General features: G+C 43.0%; 3 protein-coding genes and 1 long non-coding RNA gene across 7 annotated transcripts in view; 3 read left to right on the top strand and 1 right to left on the bottom strand.

Annotated features, from left to right (window-relative positions):
* Positions 1-2,477, top strand: part of LOC112460788 — a 6,403-nt gene extending 3,926 nt beyond the window's left edge. The window contains exon 2 of the mRNA XM_025025638.1: positions 1,802-2,477. Within this exon, the coding sequence (XP_024881406.1) occupies positions 1,802-2,025 (224 nt within the window). The 3' untranslated portion in view covers positions 2,026-2,477. The remainder of the gene's footprint in view (positions 1-1,801) is intronic.
* Positions 2,478-2,553: 76 nt separating this feature from the next.
* Positions 2,554-5,634, bottom strand: LOC112460787 (digestive organ expansion factor homolog). The gene is made up of 2 exons (XM_025025637.1): positions 5,542-5,634; positions 2,554-5,251 (listed from the first exon to the last, which is right to left on the bottom strand). The coding sequence occupies exon 2, from the start codon at positions 5,207-5,209 to the stop codon at positions 2,861-2,863; it is 2,349 nt and encodes a 782-aa protein (XP_024881405.1). The 5' UTR covers positions 5,210-5,251; positions 5,542-5,634; the 3' UTR covers positions 2,554-2,860.
* Positions 5,635-7,478: 1,844 nt separating this feature from the next.
* Positions 7,479-15,059, top strand: LOC112460779 (WD repeat-containing protein 20). Of its 4 annotated transcripts, XM_025025625.1 has the most exons (5): positions 7,479-8,366; positions 8,989-9,180; positions 10,069-11,529; positions 13,730-13,802; positions 14,418-14,479. In XM_025025625.1, the coding sequence occupies exons 1-4, from the start codon at positions 8,097-8,099 to the stop codon at positions 13,778-13,780; spliced, it is 1,974 nt and encodes a 657-aa protein (XP_024881393.1). In that variant the 5' UTR covers positions 7,479-8,096; the 3' UTR covers positions 13,781-13,802; positions 14,418-14,479. The 4 variants fall into 4 exon arrangements, with proteins under 4 accessions (XP_024881393.1, XP_024881391.1, XP_024881392.1 ...); XM_025025623.1 differs by lacking the exon at positions 13,730-13,802 and having other exon boundaries at positions 14,418-15,059; XM_025025624.1 differs by lacking the exon at positions 14,418-14,479 and having other exon boundaries at positions 13,730-14,411.
* Positions 15,060-17,418: 2,359 nt separating this feature from the next.
* Positions 17,419-18,988, top strand: LOC112460780. The gene is made up of 2 exons (XR_003041485.1): positions 17,419-17,857; positions 17,926-18,988. It is a non-coding gene; the product is annotated as an uncharacterized LOC112460780 (long non-coding RNA).
* The last annotated feature ends 699 nt before the right edge of the window (positions 18,989-19,687 follow it).

Here is a 19,687-nt window from a genome sequence, read left to right as displayed (position 1 = left end):
TATCAGCCCCCGGCTGGCGTGAGGAGCGAAAAGCTCTCGGCTGGGCAAGGTCCTGGAGCTTGCGCACTGGGTACTGCTTCCCCGTGCACATATCCCGAGGTGGGTGTGCTTTTTTTTCGTAACTCGCGACGTACGGAGGCGAGATACGGCCGTCCACGAGAGCTGGCACACAGAAATAGCCAGCGGTAAACGCGCGTGTTTAGTTCTGTGGCGAAGACGAGAGAGCTGAAAGCTCGTGGCCTATCGATCCCCGAACGCGTGAGTCAACCCTCCTCCAATCTGGAGTTTCTGCGGGCAAAGCTCGTCTCGGTGAGGCACGCCCTATCGCGTCTACGGGACACGTTTATCTCTCGTGATGTGATTGAACAGTATTCGAACAATCGGTTTTTGTACCGGCAGCTGCGGAAACGCAAAGGCAAATTGAGCACCCCGAGAGCATGTGATGCCGCTGGAAATAAACGCGCGTCATTTGTTGATGCGTCGAACGTTGAGGTACGCCCACTTGGAAGTATACCGCGAAAAGGACCTAGTTTGAGAACGTAATTAGCTTAATTAGCTGTTGACCGACGATATACGTCATTGATACATTCATTAAGAAATGTTCGATCAAAGGTGTGATTTCTAAGAATCTATTTCTAAGCTAGGATTGATAATAAATTCGTTCAATATACATATAGTTAACGACTCATAAAGACGCTGTACAATTTCGATAATTTTTCCCTAAGAAGAATATTCGCGCGATTCACACTAGCTATTCCTAACGCTTTCGATCAACGTCACAAACGTGGATCGTTTGGTTTTCAGTATTGAGAAAAAGCCTACGTATTGTACGATTTCTCTCGAGTGCTTCTTGTTGAGATCCATTTGCGAGATGACGAATGTCTCATCGGTTGAGATGTGAATTCTCGTGAAGTGGAGGATGCAATTACCACGAAAAATGAGCACCCACAACGTGATAGCGAGCATCGGTCGTACCCTGGGTAATCGCGACAACAAAACGGCGGCTAACGAGGTCCGTTTCGCTGTGGACGAACGAAAAGATAAACTCTACGAACCGAAACACAAGCAGAAGCTGGTACGAGTACTGACGGTGGTCGCGTACGTCATATTTGTCAGTATGGCTGCTATATTGCTGTCCTTGTACTACACCTTCGTTTGGAACCCTAAGGATCAAGCGATTAGGAGACCGAGAACCGACAAGCCAGAATGCCTGAAGTCCCTTTCCGAAAACCTCGGCACGACTACGCCGATCTCCAACGGTAAAAACGCGGAAAGACAGTTAAAGGAAGACACGAATATATTCTTTGCCGCTAAAGATCACGAAAATGCGCAAAAAGTTAATATAATCCGTTGCAAAGTAAAACTTCATTTAGAACTCCAGGCTAATAAATAAGATATGCAAAATTTTATATTTTGATTGCAGAAGGCACATTGTGGCATTTTTTTAATCGAAAATAAATTCTACAAGCTCTAGAAACCTTAAAAAACTGTAAAAGTTTTATACAATAGGAATTTAAAAAAATCTTTACACTATAAATTTCAAGTGCGAAAGATATAAATGTCTCGTGAAATATTAATCTTATAATTTATAAAATTTAAACATAAAGAAATATTTTATGGTATCAAAATAAAAAAAAATTATATTATATCGAATAAAAAAATAAAAAAAAATTTGTTCTAAAAAAATACTGTTTTTTTTTTTACAATTTAGAATAAGTAAATTAAGCATAAGTTAATTTCTATAATTTATAATGAATTATGAATATTCTGCTGCAATCATCTTGATATTCTTTTGTCACAGAGACACAGATCGAAAGGATGATTGCAAGATCTACGACGATAGACAATAAACAGCTGGAACAAATTGATTTATCGACCACTCAACGACAAAAAAGTTCCTCGGAAATCTTCACGGAAGTTGCGGATGTCGAGGAGACGTCTGTTGAACTCACGTCAATATCGACAACGCGGGATTACCATAATTTCACTAGCATTACGAGCGAAGACGACGAGAACGTCACATAAACGTATATCAGACTTTTCACATCTCGCGTTGAAAATAATAAGGTGCAAAGAAACTAAATTAGTAATCGCTAATAGATTATCAACCTATTAGTACATATAAAGAAGCAATTCCAACTCTTTGCGAAAAGAGAACATTAGGAATCGCATTGACCTAAATTTGCCAAAAACCTTATAGAGACTAGAACTACTCTCTGCGACAGATATAGAAACTAGACACATTAGAATAATTTAAATGTCTAAATGAGTCGTCTAGAATTATGTGGACGACGCTATCGCGAAGACACTATAGAAGAAATCAACAATAGTAATAAGTAATGAAATTATAGATGAAATTATACATATATATTTCGTCGCAGACTTCATCTCTCTTATGAATTAAATCACATGCAAATTTTGTATCTTCATTATGTGATAAGACGACCAGATTACAAATATAATTTTTCGTGAAAGTTTATTCGTTCACGTTATTTTTACCATATGCTCTATTATTATATTTATTGGCAGACAGCGAAAGATACTCGAGAATTTGTAATTATTGGATATAGTATTAGAAATAGAAGAATGCGCAGTAACTACAGTAGAATTCATTATATTATATTCTAACATATTATTCGCGATTAAAATTCTCATCTGATAGATATCTTAAGATAAGTTTTATATGATCAAAATAAAGGTCCTATATTATAAAGCAATTATTCTATTTACATTTTATTTACAAAACGGTTACTTTATTTTACAGCGATAGCGCAATTATATAAAATTACTATTTATTGTAATTAAATTACTTATTAATTATCCTATCGCGTCGTACAAATACAAGAAAAGAATTCAAGTCTCAGCATTTAATTGTGTGTACTTTAGATTCCGATTCTATCATTTTAGCAGCTCTATTCTGGCCCACAATTTGAGCGAGCGATATAGCATCAAATTTATTATAAATGACGGTTACCGACATATTGAACTCCGTGCCGGAACGTGGATTCTGATACAGATTGTCCATCAGATTACACATTTCGCTGTAAAAGTGTGGATAAGTCGGTAGCTGGTAGAATATGAGATGACGGATACCCTTTATCCTCGTTCTGCGCCAGAAATGCCAGCGTTCTGTGTAGAGTAGGAAGTGCGCGTCGCTGTGAAAGAACATATCTCTCGCTCGAGCGACTTTCCGGTCCTGGGTGTACTCGCTGATCATTGTGAAGCTCATCTTCTCCTTCATCATGCGATTCCGCAGATATACAAAGTCAAAGTAGCATGGTACGTAGATTAACGTGTGATTATATATGGGATCCGAATACCGTGGCAATATCTCTTTCAGGAAGAAATCCAGCCTGCTATCGATAGCCTGACAAAGATCGGAAGCGTCAAACCTGTAAAACACCTGTGGAACTTTAACAGTTACATCGCGAATCGAGCCCGGCTCCAACGCATTCGCCACTTTCACCTGGCCGGCGTAGTTAAAACATTTTCTAATTAGCAGCGTGTTTATGTACGGCGTTTCGATATTGGCGAAGATCAATGTCTGCCTATAATACTTGGTCCAGCCGTTCACACACCAACTTCTAAGACGGGAGTAATCGATGTCGTGGGATTTCTTAGGTTGCAGATGCATGTAATCCAACACCTGATACAGATGATCCCAGTTCTGCATGAGGACCACGTCAATCTGGTCCATGATCAGCAGCTCTATAGATGACAGAAAGTCATAGTCTCTTACCGCTTCGCCCTCTGCACCTACCACTCTCCTGAGACCCAATGGTGAGCCGATTATAATGTCGGAAGAGTAGAAATTCGTGTATAATTTCAGAGACTTCTTGGTGATTGCCATGCCTATCTTGAACTTGTCGTCGATATTTCCTTGCAAGGTCAGTTTATAATCTTCTGGTTTAGGATTCTTCTTAGGCATCGTTAACTCGTTTCCAGTAAAATCCTCCATGAATCGTAGCTTGTTGATGACTGAGCCACCTTTGTCTTCTCCAAATAAAATTGAGATGAACATCTCGACTATCTTCAAGCAAGAATGCTTGAATGGCACTATTATGAGTACTTTGGGCCTCACTAAACCCTGATCCTTGTACTCATCTGGAACTTCTCCCATACCGCTACGATTGGACTTTGCTAGCTTCGCACTATGATGCAGTATTTTTGTTCGGGTCTTCAGAATATGATTGATTACATGTAGGCAATAGACGAATCGTATCTCATCGGCGTTGGAAAACGTTCTTCCAGGATAATGCAAGTCTTGATAATTATTTATCACTGAAAACAACTCCCTTTGAAGAGGAGTCATAGGCGCAGAATCTTTTTCTATAGTATTCTTTACATTATCATAGTTAGCTTTGATTAAATTATTCTGAATCTGCGATTTTACGTGCAATTTGTTCCAATCAACGCTCTCAATCCGAGTTGGAACCTTACCGTAATTTGTATATTGTTTCTCTTCGTCATCTAAAAGCTTTTTAACTTTTATTGTCTTGTCGTTTGAATCAGAAGCTGGTTTTGGAATTTGACATACCAGATTTCCCAGTGCGGGCCATAATAACGTCGTGGTCTCTGTAATCGGTGGCGTTGCGGAGACTGCTTTATACAGTTCATCATCCATATCGTTGCGTAAGTGCAAAGAAAATGGATCTCTCAAATGACCAATGTCCTCCTGGGCAGTCTCAGCATCTTCATAGTCATTCTCCTTTGTGCTAACCGTAATCTCTTCATTCTGATCAGAAAATTCTTCGTCTGCTTCAGATTCTTCGTTTTCTTCTTCTTTAATATTTCTCTTTTTCATTCTCTTCATTTCTTTCCTTTTCTTCTTTCCTTTCTTGTCTGTTTCATTCTTATTCTGTGCATTAGAATCTTCGTTTTCACTTTCCGAGCTTGTCACGATAGGCTTGTTTAGTTTCTCTATTAAATTTTTATGTTTATAACCCGATAACTCGGATAGATAGAGCAACCAAGGATCAACCTCTTCCTCTTCAGAACTGTCGGCTTCCTCGAGTCGCTGACGCGTTTTCTCCTCCTCCACTATCCGCCTGCGAGCCTCGATCTCTTCATTCTTTGCTTCACGCTCCTTAACGTAAGAGGATCTTCTCAAGTCGAACTTTTCCTTCTTCGTCTTTGGTCGCTTTTGTACATTGCGCTCGTCAAATTTCCTCTTTTTACCACGGAACGATCGCTTTCCCTTTGGAGGCATCAGGGCGATATAATTCTGGTTTTAATCTGTACACCTGTATTGCTACAAGGATGACAAGAGAGAAAAGAAAAAGATAAATACTCGCATGATCCAGCTAATTTGAAAACTACCAGTATAATAATACAATTTGCATTTATTTCTTTATTGTAAAATTTTCTTTTTAAGAAGTATACTGTTGATCTACTCTCCAGCTAGCAGCATGTGACAAGAAATTACACGATAATCAATTTAACCGAACAAAATCTTTCATTACGTATGCAATTATTGTCAAAGGATAATTAAGTTATTTGTAACACATCAATTTGAACAAATCAAATTGTTAATAAACTTACCGTTTAGATAGTTAATTGCATACTTCTATTTCTGTATACATAACCTAACCCCACGTGCACATAACCTCATCTGCTTGCAAGAATACCAACCCGCGTGCACATTTTATGTCCAGAGAAATTAACCAATCGAAGCGTAGACGAAACCTGCACGCATCGACGCGCGACTACGTTCATGCGAACGCGCATGATTCGTCGCCATTTTGGCGACGCACTCGATTCACCGCGATTACGATATCGAAACCGCGATGCAAGATAAATTTTTGCAAATAAATATACGAAGTCATTTCTTTATACAGAGGTTTAATTTCGATTTTTCTTATTCCATCTTATTCAAAAAAGAATTTATTTATTATATCGTGAGAATTTTATCCTTCGGGAAGACACGGCCAAGGGAATAATTTTTATTCATTCGTATTCATTAATTCATATCATTGTCGCCTTCGAAAGAGAAGACATCAACGGTCACGAGTACGTTCAATTCAGCTTTCAGCTTTTATCGCTGAAAATAAGGATATCGAAAAGACTCACCGTTCGAAGTGCGGCATTCGCGGTTCGCCATCGCGCAAAAAATGTCCGAGTCCTTTGGCAGCAGATCCCAAGGCGGCACACGGGAACGGCGCGGCGTTCTACAGTTGACGGTCAAAACGTTCGACGCAACCATCTCGGCACTCGCGGTTAAACTCACTCGAACGCGGCCTGCAATCCGAGCGGACGCGACTACGATTCCGCGACTCGAAATCACCGACGACCGAGATTCGAACGGCGGTATATGCGCGCGACGTCGACGGAAATGGCCCGTTGAGGGGAAACCGGAAGAGAACGGTTTCGCCGCAATGGCGACGAGATCACGTGATTAAGCGCGGCAAATTTGGATCGCGCCACGCACAGAGTAGTGACCGTAGTGACGTTTGTTGCGAACGGAAAGTTCCGCTTTCGACATCGCGTGAGAGAAATGGACGAATTGGAATCGAACGAAAATTAAAATCGGTTTCTATATAGATCTGAATGATTTTTAAGAAATAAAAAAATTGATTTAAGTTTTTTAGTTTTTTTTTGCAGTATTTCTCCCTGCCCGCGCGTAAATGTCGAATGCAAAAGATGCCTATTTCGACAAATCTTAAACTTAATGAACAAAAATAAATAGGAAAAAGAAAATTAAAGTAAAAACAGAAGTGCAAATAAGAGTAAGACATTATCTGCATGTGGATTTTAAAAGTTAGAATTAAATTTCTAATTAAGTAGACTGAATTACTGCAAGAGATACTTTCTAATTAGCGGCTTGCGTGTAGAACAAAACACCTAAGGATCAGTTAATTTTGCCAACGGCGGTAGAATTAGCTACGTTCTTCGAAAAATCTTCGACCGATTGAAATTACAAACATTAATTAAACGCGCGCGATCTGGAAAGAGACGCAAGATGAGCTAAATTAGAGTCAACCGGTGCTTAATTCGATCCAGCGTCGCGTAGCTGCACATAATAATTAAATCCATCTCGCAATTATCTTCGACGAATTCAATTCCGCTCGAATTCATCGTCACCAGACGAGAAGCTTGGCGGGCTTTCCGGAGTTTCCGGTAGGAAAAGGCAAGAGAGTAGGTGAGAAAAAGAGAGAGAGAGAGAGAGAGAGAGAGAGTGAAAGAGAACGAAAACTCACGCTGCCTGACTGCCATTCGAAAGCAGAATTTGTTCGAAATCGCGCGGAATCCCTCGGCATGCAGTCTCGGCACTCGGCACGGCCGTCGATCTCGCCGTTGCCTCGTGAGAAGGAAGGGGCACGCGCGGGACAGGCAGGAAAGAGCGGGCGAAATTAATTGACCCTTCGCTCGCGCTTGTTTACAAAATATCCGGTCCCTGTAATAGGGCTCGCGCGAGCCGCGGTGTCGACTGTCGAGGCGGATGACGGCCGACTGTGCGCTGCGCGCGCATCGACGACGTCGCGGACTCCGCTTACTCCGCTACACAGTACACGAGCAGTATAGTTTCGTACGGACGTTCGTGGTAATATTCCGGGCGCCCTTAACCGCGTTCGCGCCGTCGTGCGAGAAAGGGGCAGAAACCGCGGAAAGCGGGAAAGAGAGACGAAGCTAAAAGGCCCAGCCAGGCGGCCGGCGAGAGACGATCACGAGATTCACAACGATCCTCCGCACGGTTTCGCGGCGTGGCCTCTGCCAATCGTGGCCGACGGCGGCCGGTCCCGCCGGTGGAGCTCGCTTCGCGCGCGTGAAGTTGCCTGCGGACGGGCGAGGGGAGCCACAGTGCTGAGTGCCACACGCGAGCGACAGCGACGTGAGTGAGGGAGTCGCGGACGCGGACGGCGATCGGAGTTCGGAGTCGAAGTAGTAGGAGTTCGGAGTGATCGGACGACGGCGACGCACACACGCGCACGGTCGGTCGGCCGGACGATCGTTGGTCGACGGTGGACGGTGGACGAGGGTGGACGACGGTGCGTAACGGCGGGCCAGAAACGAGGGCGGCCTACGAGCGATAATCTCCCTGCGTGTCTGATGAGCTCCTCCGCCGCGCCGCTGCTGCTGCTGCTGCTGCTGGTGGTAAGATGGCTGTGCAGCTGGACGGAGGAGGGAAGGAGGACCTGAAAACACAATTCGTCACGCGGGAGGGCACCTACAAGCTGATGACCCTGTCGGAGTACTCGAGACCGAACCGAGTCGGCTACACCAACAGCCAGGGCAGCGCGTCCGTCAGGGTGTCCTTCGTCACGCTGCCGGACCCAGCGGACCCCACGGGCGCGCAGGGCCTCGGCGACCGAATGTGCTTTAATTTCGGCAAGGAGCTCTACGTCTACGTCTACCGCGGTGTCAAGAAGGTGAGACGCGACGGCCCCCCCTCTCCCCCGAGAACGACAGAGTACTCCCGTCCCGGATCCGCGAGCCGTCGTCGCGACCTAACCTCGCAAACGTCGCGAGACCCTCCATCTTTGCGGCCGACTCGTTTTCACCGTCTGCCCCGTCCTCCGCGACGACGAACGCGACGTCGAGAGCTTCCTCTGGGTCGACCCGCGTCCCATCGTCGCTGCCTTTCCCCGTTTTTCTTCCTCTTTTTTTCCCTTTTTTTTTACTCGTAAACGAGCGAGCTGACGGCGAACGTTCGCGCTGACGTTTCTCGGAAGTGCTTACCGAGTAATCGGATAAATAGTATCTCTCGCAGATAATATACTGCTATCTTAATTCTTAGTAATCGTCGATTGAATCGTTGATTTATATGTAAGAAATAAAAAACCGACGGAATTAATTTATTAAGATTTCCCCGAAGTACCGTAAACTTTTATAGACACTTGAAATCATTGCTAAGAAGCTTTCGAAATAGGATAATTATTTAAACAACTTATTGCATGCGTAGCCCTTTCGAATTTTTGTACATTGTCACTAGAAAGTAAATTATTTATTACTTCGATTGATTTGACTTGACGCATCGTTAAAATATTTCAGGCTGTAGACTTGAACAAACCGGTGGACAAAAAGTTATACAAGGGAACTAATCCGACCTGCCACAATTTTAATCAAACAACAGCGACGGCCGATAGCGCTCCATTGCTGGTGGGATTCTCCACGGGGCAGATACAGCTGATCGATCCCATAAAGAAGGACAGTTCTCAGCTCAGCAAATTGTACAATGAAGACGTACGTAAAAGCAAATTTCACACAGATTGCAAATTTTTATCACTCGATTCTCAAGGAAGCCTTCTCTCCTGCACCGCACCCGATAGAGAGTGAGAAACTCTTTGCATTATCTGCGAGCTAGCTTACGTAGAGATAAATAATCTCATAGTTCAAACAATATTCTCTAGTGCAGCTAGTTCCTGTGCAATGTGTGCAAAAGCTGTCAACGCTTATCCGTTCTTGATGATATGTCCGTGTTATCTTATTGAAACATGATAAACTGGGAAATGAATGCTGGTTCAGGATGCCTAGCCACCATGCTCCACATCCTGCAATGACCGTACTTAATATTTAGCAGCACATTATCCAGGCTATTCTATGCTCGGTGGGCCCGCGCACTAATGCAATTATATCTCAATCAAATAATTAAGCTCAACAAGCAACATTACATAACTTTCCGCTGTCTTCTTGCGGCAGACACAGGCCTTGCTGGAACGATTGTGCCGTCTATTTTATATACATTTCAGTCTCAATAAATCTCGAATAATTTATTTTTGTCGGATAAAGTAACGTTTTGCAAACACATTCTTAATACTCCAATAATATCCGTTATTATTTTCATATCGTATACCGTATCATTTTCCGCTTTATCTTTGTTTATCACAATCGTACTATTGAGATTATGATATAAAAATTCATTTCTAAGCTTTGTATCTGCAGAAAAAGAGAGAAGCGCTATTTATTTTCTAATCAAATTATTATTAAACGTTCTTGGAAACTTAATAGATAATTTTGAACGTAATATAAAATTAATGCAAGTTTTAAAAAGTTTTTTGCGGCACTAGTTAAGTTTGTTTTATTTTGACGAGAATATTTTTTTGACTTTAATGAGGAACATTTACATTTCAGAGACTGATAGACAAGAGCAAGGTGACATGTATAAAGTGGGTTCCCGGCTCGAACAACCTATTTCTGGTCTCTCATAGCTCCGGTCAGCTGTACCTCTATAATGAAGAACTGCTCTGCGGCACCACCGCGCCGCACTATCAATCGTTCAAATCGGGTGACGGATACGCCATATATACCTGCAAAACCAAATCTACGAGAAACCCGCTGTATCGGTGGGTGATAGGCGCGGAAGGATGTTGTATAAATGAATTCGCCTTTAGTCCGTGCGGCACGAACTTAGCCGTGGTATCACAGGATGGATTCCTGCGTGTTTTTCAATACAATACTATGGAACTGGTCGGCTCGGCAAGGAGCTACTTCGGCGGTTTTCTGTGCGTGTGCTGGTCGCCGGACGGACGTTACGTGGTGGTAGGGGGCGAGGACGATCTGGTGACTATCTGGAGCTTCCACGAGAAGCGGGTCGTGGCACGGGGGCAAGGCCACCATAGTTGGGTGAGCGTGGTTGCCTTTGATCCGTACACGACGTCCTACGGTGACCACGATCCCGACTTTAGCGGTTCGGATGACGAGACGATGCCGCATAACAATCACAATCACTTCCACGAGAAGTCGCATCGCTTGTCGACGACCTCGCAGAGCGGCGGGGTCCACTCGAATCGTAATTCCTGTGGCTCCGAATTGAGAATGTCGGGCGGCACGTGCTATAGGTTAGGCAGTGTATCGCAGGACACCCAACTGTGCCTATGGGACATCACGGAGGATGTGCTGAGGCAACCGGTGTGCGCCAAACAGAGACCCTCTGCGACGTGCAGCACCAGCGGCGGTACTTTGTCGTCCTCGGGCACGTTCAATAGTGGCAATGGGGCAGCGACAACGGCGAATCACCATTCGAACTCGAATGCTAAACATAATAACTCAAATAATGTAAACTTCAAGGAGAACGCGAGTGGTAATAACGAGACTAGTAACAATAGCACTGGCACGAACGCCGCGGTGGCGACTGTGAATTCGCTGACGCAGAGGCTAGCGGGACTTGGCTTCGGCGAGCGTAAGGGTGATAATCACAAGAGAAACTTTAGCCTGACGATGCGAGGTAGCGGGACCGGTGCAACGGCGACGACGGCCAATAACAGCGTGACGACGGTCGTGCAGAACAATGGTGGCGACAAGGCGAGCACCGGCAACTCGACGAGTACGACGAGTAGTAGTCTGAACAACAGTGTCAGTGGGGGTTTAGTAGGTGGGACGGGAAGTAAAAAGGTTAGTTCCGTGATGGACGATCCTATGAGGTTGATAGGGACCGCCTGGTGTCCCAGGTTCGACGAGTGCCCGGTCCTCGAGCCGCTGGTGTGCAAGAAGCTGGCGCACGAGAGACTGACTGAATTAGTGTTTAGGGAAGATTGCTTCGTAACGGCGTGTCAGGATGGATACGTGTACACGTGGGCGAGGCCCGGCCACATGGTAGGTCCTCTCACGATAAGCAGCACCCTGCACAGGCCATCACACCATCATAGCAACAACCCCTACACTAGTAATATCAATTCCATGCGATGTAACGACCTCTGATGTAACCCGTTATCTCCAAATCGTTATTTAGCGAGTCCATCGTCTAGAGTCTGTTGGTCGGAAGATCCGAGAATTCTGTACATATATACGTAGAGTTAGAATCCAAAAAACGATGTTATCGTGACAAAAGTGACACGGGAAAAATCTTGTAATGCTTTTGTGTAGTCTTCCTATCGCCTGCCGCGGTGACAGGAGGAGGTCAATGAAGACAAATGATTGTTCTGGCTTGGAAGTATTAAAACGAGATACATTGACGAATTCGGTATTACCTTGCCGGGTGTTTGATACGACGATCTCGCGTCGCTGTTATTTAAGTTTTATATATTACAATCAGTATATTTAATCTTAGAGAGTCCCTATTCAACAATTAAGTCTACGACCTTACGGTTGTATAATTGCGTTTGAATTCTATTAGTATTGGGAGGTGCCATCGTAGAGAAAGAGCATTGAGGATTTTTTTTTAGTATTTTTCTCTAAGTTTATATATTGTGTATACAATTACAGAAGTACATGGACGGACGATACTATGAGTGAACAAGTTTTGTAGTTTATAATTATATACGTATTATCGGGCCCTCAATCTTGAATTTTACAGGGCACCTTTTTTTAATACGTTAAATATTTTTCGATCCTTCTGCGTATAATGATGAACACCTTTCGGATAATCTTGCCTTAGGACATTCCATTAGATCGGATAAATTCGCGACATTTTCGAATACAAATCTATTGCCCGAATTGCATGAAAATAGACATCTCAAATTAAGTAGTGTAGAGCGCGCACATTATGATGTTTTTTTCAGATGCATTAATATAGTTTTTTCATTAATATTATGTTTTTGCGAGAAACTGATGAGCTTTAACTTACTTTCTATTTAGAACCTTATTTATTCTGTTATCAATTCTATAATACCTCGTTAGTGCATGCGCTGCAAATAAAAAAAAAGACAATAGATGCTTAAAGTTCATTCATAGTATAGGCTGTCGTTGATATCTGTGCCTAATGATGGTCTGGTCAAGATATATTCTCGCGATGAATATTACAGAATTACGCGAACTATAGGATAGCGATCGAATACCTTTATCAAATATATTTATGTTTTTGGTTTGCATCCTCGAGAGCAATGTTGTTTGAGCCCTATGAGGCCTCGTGACAGGGCAGGCCCCTTTATTGAAGGAAACCTTCTTTCTATCTTCTGTAAAGTGTTATTTAGCTTTAGCCGACCATTGATAGAGAGTCAACGAGAAAATTATTTAGCCAAACTGTCGTCTCTCCAGACTTTACGATTACGAGATGCGAGAACATTTAATCTTTTGTTGAAAAAACGATGAATTTTGCCTTGTTGTACAATAAAGCAAAAATTTGAATGAACGATCGCTGCTTGCTTCCCGCTTGTTGAGAAATTTTGTTCAATCAAGTGCAATGCAGAAGCTCCAAGGAGAACGGCCGGGGAAGTCTTTTGTGCGACACGTACATATGCATACATACATATGTATGGTGACACATGTAAGACGATGTTTGTTTTACAGTCTGCCAAGAACATCGCATGTCTTTTTTTCTCTTTTTTTTTTTAATAGTACTAGGTCCCGATATTAGGACTCGAATAGTGTTTCCTGGGCGTTTTGCATAGAGCATTTGTATCACACGTGAATATCCCTCACTCTCTCACCTTTTAATTTTAACGGCCTTGTCCAAAAGTACGGCGGCGCAGTCTCATTAAATTTTGCGATCGGTTAAACTAGCCAGCGTTTGCAAATTGGAATTACAAATACTGCGTAATTACTTTATCGTGTACTAAAGGAACGTTTTAATCGCTGCCGTTGATTTACTGTATTACGTTGAAAGTATGTTATACATATACAATTTAATGAAAGCGAGTCTTTCACGCTTTTGGCCAACGCTGCATAAATACCTAACTAATTGCGGACGTGCCGCGGTGAAGTTCATTACAGCGTGCGTTGCTTCTTTTTACAGCGCGAACTTATAATTTTACTAGCGCGTCTTTTTTATAATTTTTAATCGGACGATGCTTGCGCTTAATTTCTCAAAACCGATGAAGCATTAATTCCTTTTTCTCACTTTTGATTGATCGGAAAGATTAATGTTCTGTACCACGCTTTGGCTGATGCAAGAGAATATCGTGGATGAGACTTCCCTGAGTTATCGCATGGTACGTATATGAATTATCATTTTCCGTTCTATTTTGCTTTATTTACCGCTTGATCGGACTTGTTATGGAAGTAGAATAGCGTACACGCTCGAATCATTCACACACTGTTCTTGATCGAGATATCTCTCGACAGCGCTTCTGAATTTTATACCACGAATTGCATTATATTACTCTGCTCTCACGCACTCTCTCTCTCTCTCTTTCTCTTTCTCTCTTGCCAGATTTGCATTATTCCCAAAAAGTTTTTACAAAGACAGGAAAGTGAGAACTATACGCGTAATACGGACAATTTAAATTATTTACAAGTTTAACTTGATCGAATGAAGATATTAATTCCTGATGAAGGTATAAGTTCTATCTTAGTGAAAATGTAAATTTCTAAATCAGAAATTGGATTATTGAAATTCTTTCTACAGCCTTTTAGTCATTCAACCGTTATGTAATTGTCTGTAAAAAATAAATCTCTGGCTCTCGGGACAATAAAGGATGATAAAAGAGATGCGCAAAAACTTCTTGGGAATAGCGCGCATCTTTATTAGACGACTTAGGCGATCAGAAGCGCGTTACTCGTGTCGTCGTGTATCAACGAGTGGTTCGCGTTGTCTTTAATTTCAGCCAGGGATCAGCCAGGTCGGCGGCGCCGCTCTCCACGTAGTCAGCCCGGTGGAAGGCGGCGGTACCATAGTATAGCCAGAGCCGGACACCGACGCCGGTCCACCACGAGGTCATCAAGGACCGCAGGGATCGTCGCGGGCGTCCGAGGCGCAGCTCCAGCAGGCGTACGCACGCCGACGTCACCTATACTACGTCTGGCCGAGCGAGAGCTACTCCGGTACGGTTTGAGCGAGCGGTTCGAGCTCGAATTCGTCATCGTCGAAGAAGCGGACGAGTTGAAATGGAAACCCGTGGGAAAATCTATCTCCGCGAGATTGGACGTTTGATCTACGGATGTTGGACCTTTTTGCGCGGCTCTGGGTCTTCCCGATATCGCCGATGCTCTTAACACTAGAACATTTAGAACTATCCCAGCAAACACAGAATACACCGAGTGCGCAATTTGCTATCAAATTGCGCACTCGGTGTATTCTGTGTTTGCTGGGATATTGACGAGATTAACGTATATACTCTTATTTCCTACTATTTAAATATATGTATCTTTGAAAAAGGGGTGAAGGAAGAAAGTAAATTAATCAATTTAATCACACGTTGCAATAAAGGTCACGGAAATTTAAAAAATGCACTATTATAAATTTGCTAAAAAAGTACAAATCAGTCATTTTGACTGCTTTGGTGGTTCTAGTGTTAACGACGTCTTTGAACTCCGAGCGCGGAAAAGAAGGGAAATCTGATCGGCAGACCTTAATTTCGAGAATCTTATTCTTTTATTTAAAACTGTTTATTAAAAGAGAAACGAGCGGGAATTTAGGGATACCGAAGCCAATATCCGATCTCAAAGATTAAACAGTCAATCTCGCGAGGTGGATTTCTTCCATGAACTCCTTTTGATTCGCCTACGTTTTGCGGGTCGCAGCTCGCGCGCGGCTTAACGCTTAAAGACACATACCTGTACACACACATATACAGCGCTTTCGTTTCGGTATAAGTCGCTCTTCCGGTGCATATCATTTCCTCTTTCTCTTCCTTTCCTTTCCTCGAAGGCGTCGCGGCGGCGACGACGTTACACGACCCCGCGGCCTCCCTTTTCCGGGGAGAGACCCGCGAATCGAAAGCAATTTGTGTATACATGTATATACGTACACACGTGCATGTGTATGCCCGATGATCGTGACAGATGCGTTGTATCATTCCAAATAATGTTTCGTAGTTAATGTGCGTCTCAACTGGTGGGACACGCGGGTCCCGGCGCGGGCGGCGCAGAACGCCTTTTCGTGTATTTATTATTTGAAGCGTTGAAATTTATATAGACCTAAGCCACGAAGAGTTCTAGGAACAGAAAGGGGTAGTCTAGCGTATATTCTAATAGGCCATATATAAGCAACTCGCTCCAACTTTTGCTCATTGTGCGATGCCATAGACCGACCCGCTAAACACGAACGTTTTATAAGACACGTTCATTAGAGATAAACGTTTCCTCGTTTCGTCGCTTGGACAGCCGCAGAAATACCCAGCAGGAGAATATTCCCCGATAGACGTTGCTTCTGTTAGCTTTTCATGAAAAAATTGTGACTTGGGTCTCTATATCATTCTCAGTGCTTCATCTCGATTACTTCGAAGAAGATATTCCGCAAGGCGATACTAGTTTTTAATTTACATATAAATACGTAGGATTTATATTACATTGATCACGAAGTACGATGTTAATTTACATTGTCGTAGACCAGCTGTCCGTTTCCGGCAGCTCATTTCGTCGATTAGCTTCGATCACGAGCATTCCTGCGCGATTCAGAGATTAAGTATATCTATTGTTATTATGTTTTCGGGCTTCTACACGACAAGGCTCTTTAATTATTTATGCGCAGTAATTCATCGCAGCACCGTTTATTTCAATTTTATTATACCTTATAAAAGATTCGATGCAAGAAAAAAAGGGAGCTGCAGGTAAACCATCGGAAACTTACGTTTCGTTGAGAAAGATTCTAAAACGCGGTAACGGTCTCTAAAAGACTGTAAATTCCATCGTCTGTGAAGTACAAAGAAAATTGACGCAAAGAATATTTTTTCTATACTCCCTTTCCCAGATAAATGAGATATTATTTAGCTTCCCGAAATGATTTCCGCCTGTAGTACCTGCAGCTTCTTTTTAGCGCCTGAATTCTTTAATGTTCAACGACATCCACGTTCCGTGACACGCAACGTACGCATCAGAAATTCTATCGGGACACTGATATATCACACCGATAAGAGGGCCGATTCGATAAGACTTTCCGTTTCGACACTTTCGCTCTCGTACATTGCATCGCCCCGAGGCACGACGATATTGTATATCATTATTCCGGCAAGTGCGAGCTCGTTAAAGGTATGCTGTGATATGTGTGCTACTACATGACAACACTTGACAAATTAAAACCAAAAAAACGACGTAGATCACTTCCAAAGATCACTCCGTGCACCGAAACGGACTTGCGGGACAACACGTAACCCGCTGATTAGTTTCTTACTTACTATAGGCAACAAACGAAGCCGGCCTGCGACACACCAGACCTACTATTCATCTAACGATTCTGCGAGGAAAGGGACGGGTGAACTTGAGCGAGTCGACAGAGAGAGATCCGTGTTCGATCGCATCTAATCTCTCGGAGATCTTTATTCAATACTGATCAAGTGGATACGACGTATTAATCGGGCTACGCAGAAACGAAATGTTTATGTAACATATCTTAATGAGCTGTATATAAAGAGTCCATTTTTTTTCCCGTCTCTTATCTTGCCCGGCGAGAGGATCAAAATGGAAAAGAACAGAACCAGCAAATAAATATGTTAGTTATAATTTCCTACTCAACACATGTATTATATTTACATCGTTGAGAAAAAAATTCTAACTAACATGTACACTGTATAAAATTTAATGTCCCAGAAAGTCCACTCTAAATTTTGTGTTAAAATAACTCATGCATTGTGTTATTTTAGTCGATATAACATTTCTAAATGTAAAAAATAACACAATGCATGAGTTATTTTAACACAAAATTTAGAGTGGACTTTCTGGGACATTAAATTTTTTACTGTGTAAATTGCATGGTTACTTGGTAGAGAAGACTCGACAGTCAGGACTTCCGAGGTAGAGGATAAAAAATTCATAAGGAATCTACCGATTCCTTCAAGTTCATCCTCCTTCGCGGAAAAGAACCGCGATCTACAAAGTTCCTATTTCATAAGCTAAACGGCGAGATTCCGCGATCGGACGACGGATTTCCCGAATGGGGAGCGCGTCTTTGGTTTTTGCGCAGGACGGACGAGAAGCTCGCCGTTCAACGAGGCCGAATGGGTTTTCGGATTCTGCATGGTGGACGCGTGCGTGAAGAGACGGGGACTTTAACAATGTGTGTTCAAAGCGACCTGGAGGGCTTGCGATTTCGTATCTTCCGGGCACCCGGGTATGGTCGAGTTCTCATTCGGGAGTCTACCTAATAGACGAGATATGTCTGTATTTAATTAATTTCAGACGCGATCGGCGGAACCGTCTCGACACTGGGTTTCTCTTGGACCCGCAACGACGCTCTCGTCATCGTGTAAAGAACCAGGAAACTTTTCTCGCCGACACGCATCGAGACGAAAATAACGCGAATAATCGCGACACTGTAAATCACGTTAATGAGTCGCGCGCCGTTCCGTAATGAGTCACAGGTGACACTCGCCAACGATTTAATAACGACTTCGCCTCCCAAAGTGCCGCTAACAGGAGAGGCACGTGGTTCATTACCCAAATTGGTGAATCGCATCTAAAACGATCATTTTGAAGAACTACGATGCACGTATTATTCCTTTATATCCTGAAAAATTACGGTTAAAATATTGTAATACCTCAGGACAAAAACATTTTTTTCGCGCCCTCTGGTACCTTTATTTTTACTGGAAGAAATGGCGCTTGCAGGGCAAAGAAAGACGTTCCCTGGTACTATGCATCTTTTGTCAGGGGCATTTTTGGGCGGCGACAGAATACCTGTTTGATTTACTTCGAGCTCGGATCAACCAGCGTCATTTCGCGGCTTGGAAATAGGAGGACAGATGTTCCATATTTTACCACACGACACTTCCTTCCGCTTTCACGCCTGCGGGATGATTTTCTCGGTTGTTCCCGCGTCCCCCGGGATATCGGATTATGTACAAAACGTAAACGACAATTACACTGTACGGCCGGTCGACGCAAAAATTGCGCGTTATCATCCGCAATTTTGCAGAGGGAGAGGGAGACGACGAAGGGATGTAAAAAAAAAAAAAAAAAAATCGCGACCGCGATCGCGTGAGAGCGTGCTTAATTCGGATATACACATATATGTACGGTATAACGGCGACTGGTCCAGCTGATCGTAACATCCTCAACACACCGACGAGTAAACCGAGTCTAGCATCTCTCCGGCAGTTTTTTATGAGACCTTTCCACGCAAAGAGCTTCATGGCATCGCGTCAGATCTGTACTGTAACTTCTCGGCGCATTTCTCTTTGTTTGTTTATAAGCGTGTACATTCTTTGTAATTGTAAATGAAAAAAGACATTTCATTGTTAAACGCTTGTATAACTTCTTACCCTGCATTCCTCTTCTGCGCGATTATCTGCTTTGTTCAGAGTTCTCTGAAAAAAACCCAATTAGCAAATGCGACTGTAAATACGGAGTGTTCTACTTTTGTTTCGTTAATTTTGAATCTGTTGTTGGAATCCGACGTGTAGCGGAGAAGAGATAATTGACAAGCTTTCTCTTCGCCACGATGAGAATAACTCGTAAAACTTAAAATTAGAATATAGATTTTTTTGTATTAAAAAACATGCGAATAGAGAGTGTTAGATGAGAATTATTCATAATTCTGCAGTCGCGGTCAACTGCGTCCGAAGTTGGCCCGTCGTGAATCCTTGTCAGCTGCTACGCAGTCTTCTCTTGTCAAAACGACAAATTTTTCCAGCGAATAGTCTCGAAATGTCCCCCGTGACGCGTTAACCTATCTATCGGAAAATTAATCATGTCGAAAAAGCTGCAAATAGTGCGAGTGGACAACGATCTGGTGCAGAAGGCGAATTTGCTGATCGGCAACAATATCATCGGCCGCGGCGCCGCGACAGGAGTGAGTTGCGTAACTGATTTTTTTCCCAAGTTACTCTATCAAGATGCCATACAAAATATTACTCCAAAGAAACGAGGAACTCCTTTTGAGACGAATAATCCTGCTACCAGATAATATAAACTATATAATCGCGCAGGATACGATCTAAAA

Source organism: Temnothorax curvispinosus, unplaced genomic scaffold, assembly GCF_003070985.1.
Source record: "Temnothorax curvispinosus isolate PA1 unplaced genomic scaffold, ASM307098v1 QBEX01010810.1, whole genome shotgun sequence".
Lineage (NCBI taxonomy): Eukaryota > Metazoa > Arthropoda > Insecta > Hymenoptera > Formicidae > Temnothorax > Temnothorax curvispinosus.
This window is presented reverse-complemented; position numbering and strand designations above follow the sequence as displayed.